The sequence below is a fragment of the Sinocyclocheilus rhinocerous genome, unplaced genomic scaffold, assembly GCF_001515625.1.
Source record: "Sinocyclocheilus rhinocerous isolate Xijiao unplaced genomic scaffold, SAMN03320098_v1.1 scaffold349, whole genome shotgun sequence".
In the NCBI taxonomy this organism is placed as follows: Eukaryota; Metazoa; Chordata; class Actinopteri; order Cypriniformes; family Cyprinidae; genus Sinocyclocheilus; species Sinocyclocheilus rhinocerous.
Window position 1 is genome coordinate 888,094 of NW_015637137.1, and position 24,055 is coordinate 912,148.

The 24,055-nt window shown below is 39.1% G+C and overlaps 1 protein-coding gene across 2 annotated transcripts; it reads left to right on the top strand.

The window, feature by feature from the left end:
• The first annotated feature begins 19,653 nt into the window (after window positions 1–19,653).
• On the top strand, window positions 19,654–21,601 carry LOC107748546 (beta-crystallin A2-like). 2 transcript variants are annotated; one of them, XM_016563375.1, is made up of 5 exons: window positions 19,654–19,733; window positions 20,316–20,505; window positions 20,690–20,831; window positions 21,103–21,245; window positions 21,359–21,601. In XM_016563375.1, the coding sequence occupies exons 2-5, from the start codon at window positions 20,345–20,347 to the stop codon at window positions 21,504–21,506; spliced, it is 594 nt and encodes a 197-aa protein (XP_016418861.1). In that variant the 5' UTR covers window positions 19,654–19,733; window positions 20,316–20,344; the 3' UTR covers window positions 21,507–21,601. The 2 variants fall into 2 exon arrangements, with proteins under 2 accessions (XP_016418861.1, XP_016418862.1); XM_016563376.1 differs by having other exon boundaries at window positions 20,319–20,505.
• Window positions 21,602–24,055: the final 2,454 nt, after the last annotated feature.

Sequence of the window (24,055 nt, forward strand, 5' to 3'; positions counted from 1 at the left end):
GACAAGAACTTATTTTTACAACAATAACTGTTCTCTCTGAATGACAAGGAAATGAAACTCCTGCTGCAGTTTCAAACCACCAAACACAAAATACTGTTCTTTTTAGCAGCATCATATGACCCCTTTAAAAGTAACAATGATGGACATTGTGTTCAATTTAATATCTGGTCGTCAATGAATGTCCAGAGGCAATACTAAAAGGATTAAACCGGATCATTCCAGGCCAACAGGGTGAGGTCACAGATTCAACGCACATGAAATCTACCTGACACGAGAAAAAAAAAACAGGCTTTCCTCAGATTACCACAACAGGTTTCACTACAATGCTTGGCTCTGACAGAGAGCTAAACAAAAGCTTTTGTAGCTATTCTACAACAACTCAACACAAATACGTTATGGCATTGCTCAGACCACTGAATATCACAGCCAGCTAGGGAAGAGTTTAGTAGTAAACAGACTTGATCAGTGATGACAGGCCTTAGATGGGAATGCTACTAGTCTAATAAACACAAGGACATCAGATCCCTGACGCATTCAGTTTATTTAAAGGGGTCATATGATGCGATTTCATTTTTTCCTTTCTCTTTAGAGTGTTACAAGCTCTTGGTGTATAAAAAAGATCTGTAAAGTTGCAAAGACTAAAGTCTCAAATCCAAAGAGATATTCTTTATAAAAGTTAAGAGTTAGCCACACCTACCTAAAACGGCTCGTTCGAACACGCCCCCACATACCTACCTCACTATGTGGGAAGATTTGCATAACACCGCCCAAATGTTCACGCAAAGAAAGAAGACCTAACTTTATTCTCGCTGTAGTTTTGTTGTTGCCGCTGCCGCCATGTCGTGAAGACGCTGTGTGCTTCGTTGTGAAATATAATAGCTTTGTAAAAATCGACGCGTTTCAAAAAGGCGGGGCATAGAGGAGAAACAATAATGTACAGTATGTGGAAAATAATGTGTTTTTTTAACTTTAAACCGCATAAACACATTTCATTACACAAAATACACAAAATAATGTTCTTTTTAGCAGCATCATATGACCCCTTTAAGGTTTTTCATCAAATCTGAATAGGACTGAAATTATTCTGTTCCATTGCAGTTGTTTTATTGCAAGCCAAATAACATATAGCAAGAAAACGAATGTGAATAATTTGATTCTTGCCAAGCAAAGCATCACAATGGTCCTTAGTCGGAAAGACACCATATTTCTGTTATACAAATGTTACACAAATTAAAACAAGGCTATAAAGAATAAACATTATGGAGTCTATACCAGTACAGTTTTGATGTCTTAAAGTGACAGTTCACCCATAAAGTAATTTTAACACACTGTCATGTTTTCAAACCTGTATGCATTTCTTTCTTCTGTGGAACACAAAAGAAGATATTTTGAATATTTTTGGTGACCACCAAATTTCATTTCTCAAAATATCTTTTTAATATCTTTTTTGGAACAGCTAAATGATGGTTAGGGTTAATAAAAAATGACTGAATATTCATTTTTGGGTAAACGATTCCTTTAAGTTCACCAATTTTCATAGAAAGATACATTTTCAATGTTCTATTGGCCCGAATAATCTTCATTAAGATTCTTAACAGAACAACTTTTGAAACTGACTGTACTTTCATCCCACAAAGCCTTGTTTTGATTTGCATCAAATTACATGCTGCCTACCCCATGTCCATACAACTCATTCATGAACGACTATTTAGAATGAACAAACTAGTTCCAGAGATGTCCCATCCAATAACAAGTAACAGTTTTCATAACAACACAATGGTGACAATGCAAGTGTGATGCTAGTTCAACAAGTGTGTTTGTGCATGCTGGTATTTAATAAGATTCTGCAGTACATGTGGCTTGTGTTGAGTGGATTATTAGTATTATGACCTCACCGCCCTCCACCCTCTCTGTACGCTTTTGTCTTTTCTTCAGTGCCAACTCCATAGCACCTCTCAGTCTTTCCAGCTCTCTTCTATCGTGTTCGTTCAGAGTTTATGCAATGGCTCCACCAAACCACCTGTGACTTCGCTGCACACACCATTTCACTCCATCATTTTGTTCATTATTACCCTGTAATGCTAAGTACACAAATCCTCAAGCACCCATTTCACTAACACGCAGAAATTACCACATAATCTGTTCCGCAACCAATACAACTGTTACATAACATGGGGATAAACATTCAGACTGATTGGGACTTTAAAACAAAGCAATGAGTTCATTTTTCCTTTGTGCTCAGATTGCTTTTTATGCTCAAATTTAACTTGAAATCTGTGTTTTCCCACTATAAGATGGGCTGTGAGTCATATATTTGTTAGAGTTGGTGGACATCAAAAGAATGCAAGTCTTTGGGTGATTTGCACAAGGAACAAAGGGATCCCCATGTGGCACACACAAGTGAGGAGGAAAGACTCAGATGTGACCAACCAGCTAGAAGCCTGCAGGACAATGGATCTGTCTGTTCATCATACAGTGCATCCGGGGAAAATACTTTTCTCTGTTTCTGTGTTCATGGAAGTTGAGCCAGTGTACACAGAGCTAAACCACATCAATATCTGCAGCAATATGCATCAAATTATGATGGTACAAACAACTGTTACATGAGCAACATGTGTTTCGGTTAAATGCTTCCAATTTTTGAAAAGTAATGGGTCATGCAAAAATGAAGACTAAAGGTGCGCTCACATTAGCAAATTTCACAGGCAAAAAGGTCTATTATCTATTGCCAATAGGCAAATCTACTGGAAAACCTTTTGCGAAATCTGTGCGATTTTGACTCAAACCAAAGTTCTTTCCGTTCGGGTAAAAAGTTGTTCGAAACACCTTTTCAGCAGACTAGTTCTAACGTGTTTACCAGCTGGAGTGAACTTTTCTGGAAAGTTTGCTTTGGCAAAACTTCGTTATAGGCCTGATTTTGTTTGAAATAACGTCACACCACATTCATTCTTTGATTTCACTTGACCACTGCATTGATTGGAATGGCACGTGTGTATTGAAGCTTTCTCACTTGAGTGTGACCCCATATCTGATGTCCGTATTGGCAAGCCAAATCAATATAAATTAATAATTTATCAACATTAATTATGCTAACATCTAACAGCAGAGCAGACCAAAGCATAATCGATAATATACCAGGTGCTAATCATAGTAACCTAAGCATAGCAATCACAAGTTCCAATTATACACTCTTAAATCTGTTGGTGTCCCATGATAGCTCTGTTAATTGTGATGCGGTCTCAACAGGAACAGTCTCTCCAGACATGATGAATTAACTCCAATTCGACGTGTGCGCTGACATGCAGGCCAAATGATGGGGACTGCCCTGAGGGCATCATTTGTGCTGTGCCACTGCTGCTATACTGAACCACTGCAATCGATGGGTGACATGTGCCAATACCAGATGTTTCTGGGAAACATCCGCAAAGCCTAAAGGCCTAATGACACATAAATAAAACTGTCAGCACACGTGCTGGCAGTCATCAACTACTTAAAACAAAAGTCTACAATTTTCTTGGATCACCACAATGATTGTGAGAATGTAACAGACGGTTTAGAAAGACAAATGCCAGTTTGTTGTTGTCGATGAACAGACTTGATATGGTATGTTTTGGTACGCTTTTCATAGCATGCACCAACAAAGTCCCCAATGCGTGGGAACACCGATGGGATCAGAGCAGACCAAACAAAGAACCTGAGGAGGACATGGTGATAAGATGCAAAAAACTAGTGAACATTACATATCAGGATAAGGCACTAGTAGTGACATAACCATGTTCTTTAGGAGATCCAGAGGTGTACAGCCTTTGTGTACAGTATAGGACACTGATCAAGATCACTGAGTCTTCTTTGGGAAAATCACTGTTTGTAAATATGATATCAAAGAGAATCGTAAGGAATTTAATGATACTAGCTCTCATTTCACTTTCGCAGACTGGTCATTATTCAGAAATATACTGCAAAATGTGGAAAAAAACAAAATCAGAATCAAGCATTCTAGAGATCCATATACTGTAAAAAAAATTGGTGTAGATGTTTGTTTTTTTTACTCAGAAATAGCTGGTAAATTTCATAAATAATTTCAAAGAATCATCAAGTAAATTTTGAATTAGTTTGAATCGAACATGAATCAGACTGCACTGCTTGCGCTCTCTTTTTTGAATTCACAGAAAATAACCAGTTCACAAGTGAATGGAATTAGGAATCGGACTACACTGGTCCTACTGTTTCGCACTGTATGTATGTTTAGTAGTTGTGGTGTTGTAGTAATGCTTAATAATAGATCTGAATTATATTGTCAAAGTTTTTTAGCACAGACCATAAACGCATGTTCGATAACCCTTGATGGAACTAAAAATCATAATCATTGCCCAATCTCAGAATTCATGAAATGTTTCAGTTTTAACAGTTTTCAGTTCCAAATGCCAAAGAAAAGTGTATGATGATATCTCCCAATCCCCCCTTATATTCTCTGGAGCAAGAAAATTATGTTAAATATGGTGATGCACTAAAATATCATGAATTTCATATAACTATAACACTCACATACATCCAACAAATAACAAAAAGGCATTCCAAGTTCATGAGGCTGTCGCACAAAGTTTGTTTACACGAGTGTGTGTATGTGGCAAGTCGTGTCTCGTCTGGCACGTCAATGCCCAATACTGTATGTAAACAGAAGTCATGTTCACTTTACCTGCAGGCATGAACACACATGCGTGGAGATTTCCGTGCGTTATTGCGCGTAAATGAATAGAGTCTATACACAGAGACGGACTGCGGTACACCATACCGATGTCATAACATAAGATCTTGTAAATGAACTACAAAATCTCATGCTTAAACTCATCTGGAGTGTGTGCAGATGAGACATCGATACACAGAGACGGACTGCGGTACACCATACCGATGTCATAACATAAGATCTTGTAAATGAACTACAAAATCTCATGCTTAAACTCATCTGGAGTGTGTGCAAGATGAGACATCGCGAGCGAAGTAGGCCACGACATCATTTTCTTGATATGATCGCGTTCATAACACGCAAAACAAATCCCTCTATGCTACAGCCATTTGCAATGACACGCGTGTCTTTTGCATAAACGACAGTGTCAGCGTGTATAAACCAACGCCGCGACTGATGATCATATTATTCTGAAAAAAAAAGCGTCCAGACGTGGCCATATGCGCTCACCCTGATCGCGATTCAGCATCCTGCTTCTCCCAGATCCCGGTCCCGTGCTTCGGCTTCGCTCGTCCGGCAGTCTAATCTCCGGCGAAACAGCCACATTCCAGTCCTATCGATCCAGCCTTGCACACTTGAGCTCTACAGGGAATACAAAGCACTTGTTTGTCTTGACAAAAAGCTCCGGAGATGTTCCCGAGGTCGGCTTTTCGTTGGTCGTGGGTGCTGCCAATTAGTCCACGCACCGACTATTGCTTTGCATCTGTGAACAAGTCATCAAAAGGATCTACATTATACCATCCTGTGCAGTGAATTCTGTGAGATGACAGTCACTGATCAAAAAGATGCCGAAACACACATAAATACTGCCGTTACCCACTCTCACACGGAGTCTGGGGCGGAGTCGGACCGTATTGGCCTGAGCAGGCGGGGTCAGGGAGAGATGTAGGGCACGCGAGTGCTACTAGTGGAGGATCGTGAATTTGAATGAACACAGAAGCAAATCCACGAGATTCATTCCGATTAATGGGAGTCTCTACTCCTGGTAGCATCGGGGGCAAATCTGATAAAAAACAATCAATTTCATATCTGAGTAATCCGTGTCTGTAATAAAACGTTAAGACTGTTGTCCTCATTTAACAAACAACTGTTTGCTTCTCTTCTCGAATGAACCGCATTGACTCCTTAGAATAAATGCATGTGCAAAACAACAACATGATAGCACAGAAATCAGTTTTATACAGTGCTGAACATTTTCAGATTATGGAACATTTCATTTAATTTAGTGTGAATTTAGTAGACTAGGCCTATATCTACTGGCACAAATGAGTCCAAAAATAGGTACTGTACGTTGCTTAGGTAGCCTACATTTATCAAACAGTGTCAAATAACCCAGGCTTTAGTGTGTCACTGGATATAATATAATTTTTATGTCGTTGTTATTCCATCATTATTATCTAGCCTACTTAAATATTCCAGCCCAACAATCCAACAGACGAAAGAAAATAATGACGTGATCAATTTGACAAAGAAAGTGCAATACCACTGCTGCCATCTGGTGGATAGAACGTAAGAGACTCAAGAGAAGTGCGGAGATTATGGCTATTTAAAGGATTAAATAAACCAAAAATGGAACACAAACATAGGCTCAATAACAGCCTCAATTCACTTTTAATTTATGGAAAAACTATGCCATGAAAGTGAGGTGACTGAAGCTATGGTTTGAAACAAACCTCAAGGTGTGTAAACTACAGTTCAAGTTCAAGTTCAGTTTATTTATAAAGCACATTTAAAAACAGCCACAGGCCGACCAAAGTGCTGTACAAGTTAGAATAAAATAAAAAATTAAGTACTCTAATAGCAGCAACACAGTTAAAACAAAACACTCTTATAAAGTACACTAATAGCAGCAAAACAGTTAAAACAGAACACTCTTATAAGCTAAAAGCAACAGAGAATAAATACGTTTTGAGACATGACTTGAACTCAGACAAAGTGGAAGCCGATCTAGAGTGGGAGCTTGTTCCACAGTGTCGGGCCGGCCACTTCAAAGGCTTGGTTACCCCTCGATTTTAGACGGATTTTGGGTATCTGAAGGAGGAGCTTATCTTTGGATCTAAGGCCTCTGGTGGGAGAGCAGGGGTGAAGTAGATCGGACAAATAAGAAGGTGCTAAATCATTTAATGATTTATATACCAGTAATAAAATTTTAAACTCAATTCTAAAATTAATCGGAAGCCAGTGAAGGGATCTCCGAAGGGGGGTAGCGTGATCAAATTTCCTCTTTCCCTTCAGGAATCTCACTGCAGCATTTTGAACGACCTGTAAGCGTGCCGTTTGGGATATACCAAAATACAGGGAACTGCAATAATCCAGGCGAGATATAATAACAGCATGGATAGCAATCTCCAAGGAGCGTTTAGGAAGAAAGGATTTGATTTTTGATAGAGAACGAAGAGAGAAAAAGCTGGACCCAATGACCGCGCTAATCTGCTTGTCAAAATTGAGGAAACTATCTACCATCACACCTAGATTCCGTACTTGGGGAGAGATGAATTGATTTAAAGACAAGATCAAGGTGATTTCTTGGCCTGAATTCTGAGGAGTCAAAAACAATGACTTCTGTTTTGTCTGAGTTCAGAAAAAGAAAATTCTTGGCAAGCCAAGCTTTCACATCCTCAAGACATGCTGTGAGGTTGCCTAGAGAACTCTTATTTTTCCTAGACACAGGCATATATATTTGCGTATCATCGGCATAGCGATGAAATGAGACATTATGTTTCCTAAAAATGGAACCCAAAGGGAGAAGATAGAGAGATAAAAGGACAGGAGCTAAAACAGAGCCTTGAGGCACACCACAGGACAGATTGCGAAGAGAAGAAGAGAAACGTCCTATTTTTACAGAGAAAAGTCTATTGGTTAGAAAAGATTTAAACCAACTTAAAACAGCCCCCCCTAGCCCAACGCAATACTCCAGACAAGAGATAAGGATTGCATGATCGACGGTATCAAAAGCAGAGGACAGGTCTAACATTACTAAAATGACAGAGTCCCAAGAGTTCCAATCAAGAATATGATTGTCAGTCAGGAAGGTCTGGAGCTGTAAAAACACAATTTTTTCCAAAGGATTTGATTTTTGATAGAGAACGAAGAGAGAAAAAGCTGGACCCAATGACCGCGCTAATCTGCTTGTCAAAATTGAGGAAACTATCTACCATCACACCTAGATTCCGTACTTGGGGAGAGATGAATTGATTCAAAGATTCAAGATCAAGGTGATTTCTTGGCCTGAATTCTGAGGAGTCAAAAACAATGACTTCTGTTTTGTCTGAGTTCAGAAAAAGAAAATTGGTAACACTTTCTATGAAGCCCGTATTTATAATACATTATAAGGGTATTCTTAAGGCATCAATTGAGAGATAAAAGGACAGGAGCTAAAACAGAGCCTTGAGGCACACCACAGGACAGATTGCGAAGAGAAGAAGAGAAACGTCCTATTTTTACAGAGAAAAGTCTATTGGTTAGAAAAGATTTAAACCAACTTAAAACAGCCCCCCCTAGCCCAACGCAATACTCCAGACAAGAGATAAGGATTGCATGATCGACGGTATCAAAAGCAGAGGACAGGTCTAACATTACTAAAATGACAGAGTCCCCCGAATCTGTTGCCATATAAATATCATTAAGAACTCTTACAAGAGCGGTTTCTGTGCTGTGCAGTGATTTAAACCCCGACTCAAACTTCTCAAGAATATGATTGTCAGTCAGGAAGGTCTGGAGCTGTAAAAACACAATTTTTTCCAATATCTTGGAAATAAATGGCAAAATGGAGATCGGACGAAAATTTGAAATAGAGGCATCAAGTGAGGGTTTCTTTAGTACAGGTGTAACCGTGGCAATTTTCTAACTAGAAGGTACAGCTCCTTCAAGCAAAGATTTGTTAAATAGCGACACCAGCCCAGGGCCGACAGTGTCAAATATTTGTCTCAAATAGTAAGGATGTATAGTGTCATGCAAACTAAAGGAGGGTTTAAGTTTAAGCATTACTTCCTTTACAAAATGTAGAGAGACAGGATTGAAAGAAGTCCACAGAACAGGTGAAGTCATCTCTGTTGGTATTTCCTGATCGGAGACCAGAAGCTGCATGGGCCCTCAGACTTGAAGCTTTATTGCCAAAATAACTAGAGAAATCCTCACAAAGTGCCAAAGACGGGTAGTGAAGAGAATTTACAGGGGGGTTTAGAACGGAGTTGATAACAGAAAAAAGAGCTTTTGGGGTGTGGTGATGTTTCTCAATTAGTTTAGAAAAATAGGAAGCCTTGGCTTTCTTAACAGCATACTGATATGACGATAGGCAATTCTTTAAGATCTCATAAGAAATCTGTAATTTGTCCTTTTTCCACTTCCTTTCTGCTTTTCTGCATGCCTGTCTCAAGGAATGAATACAGTATGACCGAATTTTCATTTTGAGGGGGAATTATCACCTTAACAGTTATTAGGCTAACAAAATCACAACAGGAATTTTCTCAACCAACAAATGGTTATGTAGTTAATACATCTATAGCAATAACTTGTTCTTAATTTATTTGGGATTAAAGTTAAACCTGCAAGTTTTGTGTATATATTTGTGTTTGTTTATTATATTAATACAGAGCAGTATAAAGAGATATAGGAGAAGAAACCAACAAAACTTTAATCTTCATCTATAAAAACTTTTTTTCCTGGAAAACTAAAGTTGAGGTGCCTCTTTCTTGTTCAGCCTTCTCCACTGGATGATGTGGCCTCAGACAGTCTACAAGTTTGCCATTACAAAGATTGAAAAGTTGGAAAGGATAATCAGCCGGTACGTGAGAAAATGGCTTGGACTCCCGCGTTGCATCAGTAACATTGCACTGTATGGTAAGACTAGGGTGACCATACGTGCCATTTTCCCAGGACGCGTAAGACCATGTTTTCATTACCTATTTCGAGTCTAGTGGATGAATATAAGTGTACCAAAGCAAGATTAGTAATGATACCATCTAAATCTGGGGGCACAGCAATAAGTGCAGTAAAACTAAATGTGTCAAACTCCTGATGAAGCTGTAGAGTGCTAAAACTACTCTCAGACATAGGGATATTATAGGATGCGTGCAGCAGCAAGTTATACAGCTGGCTTCGGAACTGAAGTAAAAGCACCTGTCCCTGAGTTGTATTATTAAAGAAATCTACGATGTACTCCCCTTGCCCGAGAACCCTAACCAGTGGATGGGAGAAGATCCATCATGCCTGAGGGTCTCCACCTGATGACCCCAATGATGATGTTAGTAACCTCTAATGTCCCCCTTCCCTTTATTCTCCCTCCCCACTGTCGACATCAAAGCTGATTAATTAGGGATTGCAACATCTAGTCCCCAAGCAGTAGGCCTAATGGACATCCAACAATGTTCTTTCATACAGTCGTGTTTCTTAAACACATAAACTGAAAGTTTTCATTTTGTGTGCCAAATGGGTGCACAGAAATACGTCTTTTCCATCGTTCAACACATGATGGCGCCATATTCCTGCTACAAGCACCGAGCAGGAACAATCACTGAAGCTAATGTAGGTTCTGGATGTTATACAGAGCCTACATCTCATCTCATTTTAGAAAAAAGTTACCTATTTAAAATGAGGTAAACTGCATTTGTTTATGCGATAGGCTATATGTAGTGTAGGCTAATTGCCTTTAGCTCATATTTGATGTAACATTATTCTACCCGTTAAACGGATATGAGACTGCTGCTATTTAATTTTCTTTGCACATCGCTACAGTAGTAGCTACTAGACCTAGTTGACGTCCATCTGATAACTACTTTTTAAGCGCCTTATATGAAGCAGGAAAAAAGAGACATTTGCAAGTGTCATGTAAATTTTGTGCAAATTAAACCCGCCCTGCGTGAAACATCAAGTCCTTCCTTGTCATCTTATTCGTAATGATTCAGCGACTGAATGATTCAAAAACTTGTAGCCTACCGCTTGCGACCACGGATGATCCGCATAAAATATCGATATAGGCCTATATCATACCTTAGATCGCAGAAGTACCAAAAAAGAAATTTGCATCTAAAGCCTTGGAGGCCCAAACCACACTTCAGCAGGACTATATCACTCCGCCCCTCGGTCAACATTAGACCTGCTCTAAAGTGCGGCAGGTGCGTGGAGAGATCAGCACCTTTACAGCTGCGGGAAGAGGACAGGGGGCATGATTTTTGTCGACTATAAAAACCCGTCACAGACCAGGCTGATTCATAGGACCCGCAGGTACGCAAAAAGAGCGTGTCGACTGAGTGAGGCCATCCACCAGAACAACCTGGATGTGAAACTACAGAGGTGAGCAAGACAGGTAAACCAAAAATAAGCTTTAATGCTATCCAAAGTGTGTTTTTTTAATGTTCTTTCTCCCTCGGTCCGTAGGCTACATAGACAGATAGGGGTAAATTCTGATTGTTTTTTTTTTTTACTGTTACTAAACGAATGCTGTTTGTGTTTTGCAGAATATATTTTTCTAATTAATGTGAAATCTGAATTTGATATAAACAAACTACAATATTAGCACCTATTATTATTATTATATTGTTACTGTTTTTTTTTCTCGAATAAAGGGCACTGTAAAAAATTACAACTAAATTAAATCTTTTAGTGAAGTAAATTAACCTTTTAGTTATATTTAGTGAAGTAAAATGAAAGTATTGCCAACATTACATACTGCAATGAAAAATCCATTGCGCTTTTTAACCAGTTTGAATGTAAAATGTAATTACCAAAATTCTAAAAACTATTAAACTTGAGTAGGAATTGTGTCAGGAAATCTAAATAGATGGAAAAACTTTGTTGTTATGAAATATGAGTGTATTAAATCTAAAATAAATATAACAGTAATACTAGAATATCCTATTTAATATTTCTTTACTGTTTTACTTATTTGCAGGTTATGGGCAGGGAACACCTGAAAAATGAGACGAACGAAAAGCTACGGATTCACATTTTTGACAGTATTTTCTACAGTAATTTTGGAGTTTATCACAATGCACCCCCACAACTTCTATGGATAACCTGCACTTGCTTTACGTTGAGCCACACGCACAATACATGTGGATTCAGTTTTGTTCGTTCGGCTCGCGTTAAGCAAGAGCAGAACTTCCTCAGTACCAAGCTTCTGTGACATTTTTGGATTGGAAGCAAGAGTAACTGCTATGCCCTTTTGTTTGGAATAGTTTTTTAAATGGAAAAGAGTCCAAACCACACAAATGTGAAGTGAGATATTCGCTAACAAATGAATGAGCCACAACTGATAATTTGTCTTCTGCAATGGTCATGATTTACAATGTCACCTGTTATCCAACATCATGTTTGTTGAGTAATCCACTTCCTCTCTCCTGTGCTGTTTATAAATGAGGGTGAAGTTCTCATGCTGCAGTGATGTAATGGCAAAATAAAGTTCTTCTTAACTCCTCAGTGTTTGTATGTTGAGTTATCACACGTTCGCTAGCCTGGTAACTGTGGAGGCATATGGTTACTATGGAAAGTCAATGGAGAGTTTGATGTGCAGAAGGTGTAATGGGTAATCTGCTCTAATAGGTAACAGGTAAAACATTAACTAGAGGAGCATGGACTTCTCTTCCCTCTCCATCAGCCTGACCATCTGCTCCTGACTGTTTCACACAGGCTCACATTGAGTCACCCTGGAATCCATATCTTTCAAGTCAAATTCATTCAAATAAATTACCATTACTACCCCAACTCTTCTGGATACCACACACATAAAGCCATTCAATATCTGTGGCTGTTATTAGGTTGACAGTGCACCTTTATAGCACTTCTCTGCTGTGTTTACCATACAAATGCATTATATTAATTGTTATAGTGTCACATTGTTTTCTTTCCCATCTGTTGCTTCTATTAAGCCCTACCACAAAGCTCACAGACTATACAAGACAAAAGGAGTTTAGCTGAAAGCGTAACATTGTCGTTTATAGCAGATGTGAAATCAGAGGGCTGTTATTAGATCAGAATTTCATGTTCTGCTCTGATGATGCTGAAGGTTACTGCAACTAAAGCGGCTCCAGGGGCCATGTGTTCTTAGCCAAAGACCATTACAATACCACTAATGAAATATGCAAGTGCCTTTAGGCTGTCTCACAGCCTGTGATTGGACATACAAGTATCTTCAATATCACCAGTTAGACTGAGATATATTGAGGTCAACATTCAATATGCCCAAAGCAATTAGAAGGATCTTTTGTTTGGACAGTTTACTGACTGATCTGGCAAACAAACAAAAACACACCTGCATCGAACACATGGACATGCACACATACAAAGCCCTATACAGAGTCTCAAAAACATATTTGGACATTTAATCTACATTTTAAAATACATGATTTATATTGCATGAATATCGGTGCATTTAATATTGTGCATATGTGTGTGTTAAAAGTCTTTTATCCCAGGCATTTATTTGATCAGAAATATGATGAGAACAGAAATATTGCTACAATTTTTTGTGAATTATTTCACAATAACTTATTTCTGTGATGAATCCACAGCCATTATTACGGTCTTCAGTGTCACGTGATCCTTCAGAAATAATTTTAATATGCTGTGTTCAAAAAATGATGGTGAATATGATTGTGCTGCCTAATATTTTTATTCAAAACAGCATTTCAAATTTCAAAACCACAATCTTTTGTAACATTATAAATGTCTTTAAATGTCACAGCCCAAAAGTCGTTTTTTTTTTTTCAAGAAGTGCATTTTATATATGAATATACTGTTACTAACAAAACGTACATGTGACAGAAACACACACAACTGCAAACAAACACGAAAAACACACTAACTACACACACACTCAAACAAAGACCCCGAGTGAGAGTCACAGTATATTTGTTGGTGATGCAGATGTCTGAGTTTGAGCTGTCAGGGCCTGTTTTTCACACACAGAGCAGGATTAGTTTCCATGGTGCTAGTGAACATGTGGCAGGTGGTTTTGGCCCTCAGCTTTGTCCTACAAGCAGAAAAAGGCACCAGTTTTGTCACTGTCTATGAGGAAATCCCAAAACGACAGCCATAAAACAGAAAGTACATTTTGGAGAAGGAAGCATCTGCTGTACATCCGTATCTATAATGAATTTTTTTTTAAATGTTATTTTGTATATGTAAAGTTATTTTTAATTTATATATATAATGTTCTTTCTGTTCCATTCCAGTAAACATATCCATACGGCAACTTCTTTGTCTGTTGCATTTACATAAAAGATAGAATCTTTAAAATAAATGCAAATTAGAAATTTGGCAGTGAAATTGGTGTAACTGTTGTGCTGCGTGTCTGTATGGTGGATATTATATTCAAGGTGTGTGTAAACTTCATCGGATATAGTTCCAAGGACAGGTGACTGGTTAACAGCCCTGGAGATGTGCGTCATCCAGACAGCTCTTGTTTTCCAGAGCCTACCTGACAACATGAGGATGCTAATGCCATCTCATAGAGACGCAGAAAGAACAGGGGACGAAGAGTGTTACCATGGAACAGATGGATTTATGAAAAAGACATACACACACACACACACACACACACACACACGCACACAGCGCTTGCATACTAACTGACCCTGTCATTCACACACGGAATAAGATACACACTAATAAACATTCATCACACACACATGTATAGGGTGTAGCACGCAGACAGCAGGAGTGGGGGCAGATGTGTAAACACTACCTGTTTGTTCTGTGTAATGGCTGAATGACTGGGGAAGTGAGAAGCAGGTGATGGTCCTGGAACACTGAGCTCCATATAGTACATTCAGACTACATGTGTCAGCCCGGGATTCTCTCCAAGAGTGGGTGGAGTGAATGATTCTCAGGGTAATAAGAGAGTGTTTATGTATACTATTGATTATTCTACAACTTTTAAAATGTTTTTGAAAGAAGTCACTTATATGCTCACCATTTATTTCATAAAAATCCTGTAAAAACTGTGAATTACTATTCCATTTTAAAGTAACTATTTTCTATTTGAATATATTTCCAAATGTAATTTATTCCTGTGATGTTTCCACAAAAACATTAAGCAGCAAAACTGTTTTTAACATTGATAATAAAAAGGAGTATTTCTTGAGCACCAACTTATCATATTAGAATGATTTCTGAAGGATAATGTCTGCTAAAAATTCAGCTTTGCCATCAGAGGAATACATTGGATTTTTATATATATTGAAAAAAGAAAACAGTTATTTTAAACTGTATTTACTGTATTTTTATGAGCGTAAGAGAATTCTTTCAATAACAGAATTTTAAAAATCTTAATTATTCTATCTTTTGACCAGTAGTGTACATGCTATACTACTACTAATTTTGGAAAATTTTACCCCACATTTTAAGCACTAACTATCTTGTCTTAATCTGGTTCATAAAGACATAGCTGACTCACTGTGCTACTTTGAATGGTTATCTGTGTGTGAGAGAGAGTAGGCTGGCCTGTGATGTAAATGGACTAATTTTACTGTGAAATGAATGCTGGAGTGATGCAAGGAAAGATGTGATTAGCCTGCGGCCTTGACTAAGCTTGCCAACTCCTCTGTCTCACACTCATAGAAGCACAGAAACACTTCTCACTTATTTCTATAAGTATATAATCCATGAGCAAACATCCGTTTGACTTTTTGTTCATCACAATGTATTAAAAATCAGTATAAATTCATACATACACTTCTAAAAGCAAATGTAGGCCACAATGTCCCAATCTGCACAATGTTTGTTGGACCAATATAAAAACCGTCTTGCATTTTTGGTGGTTGTAGAAAGCTTGTGTAGAAGAGAACCTAATTTATGCCTGTTCTGTCGTTTAACATCCATTTACATGATTAAAAACTAAAACTATTATCTAAAAGCTAGCCATGAAATGTACATTTTTTTGCGTGATTTTTGATAATAATAAATTAGAGTTTCTTTTGGTTCTGTGGCCAGTTTACTGTAAAAATGTCCAACATTCATACATCACATCAGAATTATTATTTTTTTTACAAAATGGCTCTCTCCTTTGTCTCATAGCTGCATTTTATGTAGCCTAAACACAGTTAAATCATTTGGCAAAATCACAGCTTATTTGGAAATGATACACAATTAAACATATACTACTAACGAGAAAATTTAAGATTCAAGATTGAAGATTTTTTATTTGTCACATACTCAGTTATATGATACATAACCAGTAGTGAAATGTAAGTTAGGTCCGCTCCATAGATTGTGCAAATTTAGACAAGTATAAGACAAAGAAAGTAATAAACATGGAGATAAGATAATAAGACTGTACAAAATAAAATAAAAAGCCTGAGAGTACAGGGCATTACTCAATAATCTTAGAAAGGAGAATATATAATAAATATTTAAAGAAACAGGAATGTACAAGTGAGGAATATGCTGAGGTATGTACAGAGAAGAATTTGAAGTGAAGTACAACAGTGCAGGTTGTTACATAGCAGCAACGAAACCAGAAAGTGCTGTGTGCAATGACAATGTCAAGTAACGGGTGTGTTACTATTAATATTAATATATTATTGTGACGAGTGGGGCGGGGCCGAGAGCCGTGTTTATTTTGTGTTTTGGTTCTGTTTGTGTGCGGCAGTCGTCCGTGAGGGGTCCGTTTTGTGTTAATTTTATTATTAAAGTTTTGTTTAAATGTTCGCCGGTTCCCGCCTTCTTCTTCCCGAACTACGAACTGTGTTACATTGGTGCCGAAACCCGGGAGGAGGGAGGGACACGCTGCCAGAGATCCCTCGCCGCTGTGGTAAATCCGCGGTGCCATCGAGCCATCATGGACGCTCGTGGCGGTGGGCTGGAGTGAGTTGCCGGGGGGGTGGATCAACTTGCTGCCGGCCGCCTGGGATGTGGAGGGACGGCTGCTGTCCGTGAGGGAGCGGGGGAGTCGCCGCCATTCGCCTGAGGCCGGATCCTGCTGCCATCCGCCATGATGGGGAGGAGCAGGGAACGGGGGACTCCTGCCGGCTGCCCTGAACCCGGAGGAGCCGTCGCCGTCCACCGGGCGGCGGAGGAGTGTCGAGCCGTCCACCGAGGGCTATCCAGTGCCGCCGCCAGGCATCGCGGAAGAGTTTACCCAGCTGGTGGAGGGCCGAGCGGCAGTGTGTCTGGGAACCAGAACAAGAAATTTTTTTTCCCTCTCTCCCCTCTCTCTTTCCTCATCCTTCTGTCTCCTTTTCTCTCACCTCGACTGTCTGTCCTTACCCCCAGGTACGCCGCGGCCGCCATGATCAGCTCCCCCGGAAGGGGGAGTAGAGCGCAGTCTCGGGAGTACCCCCTGGCCTGCGAGGGGCGATGAGGGTATGTGACGAGTGGGGCGGGGCCAAGAGCCGTGGGAACGGAGCGAGGCCGGTGGAGTAAGTGATAATGCACGACACCTGCGCCACTCACCGGTCTTGAGTCCCACGGAGTAGCTCTGGAAGGATAAAAGGAGGAGTGACGACAGTGCAAGACGAGAGAGGACCAGGCCTGGATTTTATTTTGTGTTTTGGTTCTGTTTGTGCGTCAGGGGCTGTCGCGCTGTTTTGTGTTTATTTTATTATTAAAGTTTTGTTTAAATGTTTGCCGGTTCCCGCCTCCTTCTTCCCGAACTACGAACTGTGTTACAAATATTATATCCAAATAATATTGGTTTTTATTCTTTACACATAACATGTCTCATATTTCATCTCAAGCATGGTCTTTTTGACTGTTGTTTTTTTGGGAACTAATTACAGCAGTAGTTTTGAACTTCTTTAGAGCCATTATTGCTTATGGTACTGTGGGACAGACGCAATTCGTATCTGTCAGACCTATGTTCCTGTTTTGTTGTGTTTTCTCCCCATGTGCCCTCCTTGACCTAGTTTTCCCTAGCTCTCAGACCCAGAGAGGGCTGCTGTTCCCGCGTCTGGCCCAGGGAGGGCCACAGATCCCGAGTCTAGCCCAAGGAGGGCTCCTGTCCCCACATTCGGCCCAGGGAGGGCCTCAGATCCAAAGTCTAGCCCGGGGAGGGCTCCTGTTCCCGAGTCCGGCCCGGTGAGGGCTTCTGTTCCCGAGTGCAGCCCAGAGAGGGCTTCTGCCTCAAAGCCCAGCCCAGAGTTGGTTCCAGGCGAAACACCCAGGACGTCCCCCAAGAAAATTATTTTAGTTCCAACGTTTTTAGATTAGTCTAGTTACAAGGCCAGGGTCCACGGAGGCTGCTCCGCCATGGCACCCTGAACTGCCTGATCCGCCATGGCACCCTGAGCTGTCTGCTCCGCCATGGCACCCTGAGCTGCCTGCTCCGCCATGGCACACTGAGCTGCCTGCTCCGCCATGGCACCCTGAGCTGCCTGCTCCGCCATGGCACCCTGAGCTGCCTGATCCGCCATGGCACCCTGAACTGCCTGATCCGCCATGGCACCCTGAGCTGCCTTCTCCGCCACTGGCCCCTGAACTGGTACCGCCCTGGAGGCTTCCCGTCCCGTACAAGCCTGTCCTAAGGGCGCCCACCCCTCCACCCCCTTTGTTGATTATATGTGGCGAGAGGATGTGCCTTCCGGGAGGGGGAGGTGATGTCAGACCTATGTTCCTGTTTTGTTGTGTTTTCTCCCCATGTGCTCTCCTTGACCTAGTTTTTCCCTCATGTCTGATTTGGTTCAGTTGTGTCTGGTTAATTACCCTCATTTGTGTCAGTACTTATAGTGTAGCCTGTCCCTTGATTCCTTTGTCCGGTGTTAACGTAATTTTGTCCATTCTATGTGCTGCGTGTGTGTTCCTGTCTGCCCTGTGTTAACCCTGTTTTGGATAATTAAAGACTGTTCTACGTATATCTCCTTCGTCTCCGTGCTCCTTGATGCTGACACAGTAAGCAACGTTACAGTATAATTTTCACAAAATAAATGATTACAATTTTTTCTCTTTATATATTTTCAACATGTAATAATAATGGATTTTCATAAGATTTAAAGTCTAGGTTTGGGACAAAGGTAAAACAAAATCTATACACAAGGCATTTGAAAAGTGGCAAAAGCAAATTATATAGGTATTAAAAAAGCTTCCAAGACAGTTTTAATGTGATAAGTAATATAAATTAGCCTCTGGGACATAAAAGTTAAAGAAACACCCATATAGCAGATGTATAAACATTAGCATCATACAAATTGTGCAAGCAATATTAAACATTTAATGCCTGTTTTCTCAGTTTAGAGTGAATTTCTGTGTTCTCTCAGAACAGATCCAAAAGCTCTTTTTTAAAGCACTTAAACAGCTTGTTTTTAAGAAGTTCATATTCAGTATGCTAGAACGTGCTTAAAGAAAAATGAAACACATGAATATCTATAGTCCATCTGTAGGTGGTACAATGATTGTACCCCCACAAAAGATGAGGGCCATTGAACAACAATACCTTTTGTTTGGCCTCTTACAATAGTGCATCATGTTCCTGAACTTCTGAGAGGATAGCACATCATGGATGGATGGTCCACTGTAAAGAAAACAAACAAAAAACAACAGGATTAATACAAGATTACCCTTTTTGTGACACTTAGAGTATTTTCAGCAACTAAGAGTTGCTGAAAATACCTTTTAGCTGAGATTGATGACTGGTTGTTTGATATCTTTTATTTCTTCTCCTAAACTTGTGCAACATCAACTGACAAGACGCAAAATAATCAGCAAGCTTCCCTACAAACTGCAAAATCAGTGATTCGAATCATTTTCTGCCACTGTTTTACTATTTCTTGAGTGGACCCCATGAATCTGCAGTCAGTGGACATTGCAAGGGTGTTTAGAGTGTGTAAATGTGTCTGTGTTAAACTGTATGGCTGGGCCTTGTTTTTTTCTGATGAGTCAGAAAACTGAAGCCCCTGTTAGACAATAACAGGACTTAAGCTCTCTTTTGACACATGTTGCTGAGCTGGCAGTCCCTCTGCACATTCTGCAGTAACTGCAGTGACAGCGGCTATATAAACACCCCATATTGGACCGACCCCCAACGTTAATTACGCCAAATCTCTCCCACAAACTGCATGTGAGTATGGGTTGCTGTCATGCTGCCAAAATCAACATCATAAACTTCATGAAAGTGGATTTAACTGTGAAAATGGATAAACTGATGCTCATTTGTGTTGACCGGACACAATCATCATGGATTGTCATGAATGACGGGAGATAGAGGCCTTTGTGAATCTTTCCATGGACTGAAAAGTCACCCATTTCTGGTGGTTACTAAATGAATTTTCAAAGCAATGTTGGAATTGAGTCATTTCAGCCATTGCTGGATTCATGGGGCCCTATTACCTATGATGGCAAACTTAAACTATTGATTTTCTCTGGTTGTTTTAGTGCAAAGAAAGGACCGTGTCAGAAAGGGACCCTTTCTCTTGTCACAGCTAAATTGAAAGGGCCTAATTGTACAAAATGCATTTATTCTTAACTGACCTAAAACAAGGTCCCTCTTGCATTGTCAGTAATCTTTCTTTTGATAACTTGACGTTAAAAGTAAAGCACTGAGGTCATAGGTTATGCCTGAACGTTGAATAGTAATGTTTGTGATCTGTCAGGTCAGGGCAGGTGTTGTTGTATTGTTAACCTTATCCCTTAATGTTGCCAGTAGCTGGAGAGAGCAGACAGGCGGCCATAATGAATCAGCGAGAGCAGATGGAGCAGCGGGGGCAGTGGAAGATCACAGTGTGGGAAGAGGAAAACTTCCAGGGCAAGCGCTGTGAGTTCATGCTGGAGTGCCCAAACATTCTGGACAGGGATTTCCAAAAGATTCGCTCTATCAAGGTGGACAACGGCCCGTAAGTGTGTGTGTGTGTAAAAGCTCATTTTTCAAATTTACATGTGTGCAATTTTTTTTTATAAGTAGAGGTTTGCACTGTCTCTATCTAATATATATATATATATAAAAGCATGTTTTTATGTATATATTTGTATATATGTTTCCTGGGAGATAATATGAATAATTTTTGCACATTTTTGCAGCTGGGTGGGTTATGAGTACCCAGAGTATCAGGGTCAGCAGTTCATCCTGGAGAAGGGAGATTATCCCTGCTATCAGGCCTGGAGCGGAAACAGCAGCTACCGCACTGAGCACCTGCTTTCCTTCAGACCCATCAAGTGTGCTGTGAGTTTTGCATTTAATGCATTTAAGTGTCTCATTTATTTACCTTTCATTTTTAGAATAAATCAGATTTGTTTGTGAAATATAAAAAAATCAATATTGTGATATACTGAAAATGGCAACGTGTGATAAAGAAATAATGGGTCTACAGTCTACCTACTCCAATGAAATGTACAGATAATTTTAACTTTATTAAAATGTCATCTTGCATCTGACATGTAAACCTCTCAAAACATACTTTCTGGTCCTAATTTGTGTCCTCTTTCATCACCAGAACCACAGTGACAGTAAAATTACCCTGTATGAGTGTGAGGACATGATGGGACGCAAGTTCGAGATGTGCGATGACTACCCCTCTCTTCAAGGCATGGGCTGGTGCAGTAAGGAGGTTCCTTCTATGAAAGTCAACTCTGGAGCGTAAGTCATCCTCAATTTGCTTCAGTAGGCCTATAAGTTATATATGTATTACTTCTCTCCGCACAGAGATTTATCTCAATAATAATAATATGTTGTTCTTGCATTTACTGCAGCTGGGTGGGCTACCAGTTTCCAGGTTACCGTGGATACCAGTATATCTTTGAGAGAGAGAGACGTCAGGGAGAATACAGGAACTATAATGAGTACGGCACCCAGGCCCACAGCAATCAGATCCAATCAATCCGCAGAATTCAGCACTAAGTCCGCCCCCACTCTTCTCCTATTGGCTACTGTGTATCAAGCGATAGCATGATATTGAGACAAAGTAGGCAATAAACGCTTTTTCAAACTCCAGACAAAAAGAGTGTGCTTGTCGCCATTCCTCTGATTTATCCAAACCGTGCCCAGAAAATTTAACGTTAGATCGTTAAAAACTGGAGTGTTATTATTTTATAACAAATTGACAACAGCTTATAAGGCTATCCAAGCCTTTGTACTTACAGTATAAAGATTTAGCATATTGTAACAGAGATCTTCAATTCAGATTAGACATTTTTAGATTAGATTTGAGATTTATTTTATTTTAAAAATTTTTTCTTAATGTCAGACATAGAATGTATATTGTTCTTGTCGGATTGTATTTTATTTTCAATAAACAAAAGCACGAGATGATGGCTAGTGTTTCTACTGTGTGCAATGTTGCCAGATCTATTGGGTTTTGCTGCGTAAAATGTTTATTTATGATAACTCGGCATTGGTTATTTGAATACTACATAGAAGTTGGTTTAAATCTCCTTATTTGATCAGATTTGATCAGATATTTTATATATATATAAGTAAATCATCGAGAGCTGTCCGCGGTGCTGACATCTTCTAGCTGTATAATAGAGGGCAGGACTAACAAACCATTCATAATATTTGAGATCTATATACTTGCAAGATATTTTTTCATTAATTTCTAAGCTTCACAAAAGTTTCCATTTGATTTTCATTGAATTATGTTAAATAAGAAAATTAAGAATAATTAAGGAGAATATGAAAATGTAGTCAACACGCATGACTGAAGCACAGCTACAGCGGCTTTAAAACAGCACAACACAACACAACACAATCGGTTACAAAGGTCTAGCAAATTTAGTATTTTGATTAGCGAGGCGCATTCAAATATTATGAGATAGCAGGTTGGCAGCACACAAAATGATCATTAAGCGCCATCTGCTGGTTGTTTTCATATATACAATAGGTGCAGACCACAGTTTAACAATAATTTAAAAACGTTTCTAACATTTTTATTTGTTTAACAATTTGCATTTTGATTCAAAGTCCTTAAAAATTATTCAGAAAAATAGATACAAAAATTCATACAACAGATACAGTATCTAGGTAGACAAAGAAATATATAGTTAGGCCTATTTCGTAATTACCAAGATGTAAAAAAAAATCTTATAATATTAAAATAAAAATGTCTAACCATGCAAAAGGTTATGATTGGGACTTCATAACTTAGTTTGCATTTCTGTTTGTATAATATTATTAATTATATTATATGAATTTGTAAATTAGGACGAACTTATATACTTTACATTAAATTAATAATTAAATCGCAAATCTCCCATGTTGCCACATGATGACGACATTGCTCTTTGCATTGAAACGTTCTGTTGTCACATTTTAGGTTGTTAGAAAGATGAAAATACGTTTTTTATTACAAGTTTACACTTGGTTTTTATCTGTAAAAATGCTCTGCAGATGATAACAGTGTCATTATTAAGCTCAATGTTGCATAGTTCATCAGTCATGAAACAAGTTCATTTCAGCTACAACCAGCTCAGGAGAAGACGATAGTGTAATTATTTAACTCAATAGTGTCATTATCCAACAAAATGTAGTTCAAATTTTGTTCTAAATTTTGTTCTCCAACAGTGCCAGTGCAGTTGAAGGGATATTTGACCCAAAAATAAAAATTTAGCTGAAAATGTTCTACCCTCAGAGCATCCTAGATGTAGATGAGTTTGTTTCTTCATTGGGACAGATTTGGAGGAATTTAGCATAACAAAACTTGCCCAGCAATAGATCCTCTGCAGTGAATGGGTGCCATCAGAATGAGAGTTTTAACAGCTGAGAAAAACATTACAATAATCCACAAGTAATCCAAACTACTCCAGTGCATCAATTAGTTTCTTGTGAAGTAGAAAGCTGTGTGTTTGTAATGAACAAATCCATCATTATGACATTCAAACTGTTGCTGTATACATAAAATTGCATTCACCACTGAAAAAATAATTTTGTCTCATCAGGAGAGAAATCTGCAGAGATCAAGTACCGCTGACGAGTGAAATCAGTTCTAAACAAATATGTTAATGGATTTGATGTGGGGAGGAAGCGCTGTTATGGGATTATGGATGGTTTAAAGTAAAAACGCCTTAATGGTGGATTTATTTGTTTGTTTGATTGTTCGTTTACACACAGCTTTTCACTTCATAAGACATTAACTGATGGACGAGCATTGTGTGGATTACTTGTGAGATTACTTGTAATTCTCATTCTGACGGCACCCATTCACTGCAGAAGATCTATTGGTGAGCAAATGATGTAATGATGTAATGCAAAATTTCTCAGAATCTGTTCAGATGAAGAAACAAACTCATCTACATCTTGGATGGCCTGAGTACATTTTCAGCACATTTTCATTTTTTGGGAACTATCCCTTTAAATTGATAACTGAATGTTCTTTAAACCCCAAATTTAATAGAAAAAGCACATGACTGACTCTAATAAATTCTACTAGACATTCTATAGTGACTTAAATG

Excerpts from the sequence above, each read along its gene's own strand:
- LOC107748546 (XM_016563375.1), top strand. The coding sequence starts at position 20,345 with ATGAATCAGCGAGAGCAGATGGAGCAGCGGGGGCAGTGGAAGATCACA. Across the intron at positions 20,506-20,689 it reads ATCAAGGTGGACAACGGCCC|CTGGGTGGGTTATGAGTACC; the intron begins GTAAGTGTGTGT and ends ACATTTTTGCAG. Across the intron at positions 21,246-21,358 it reads ATGAAAGTCAACTCTGGAGC|CTGGGTGGGCTACCAGTTTC; the intron begins GTAAGTCATCCT and ends CATTTACTGCAG.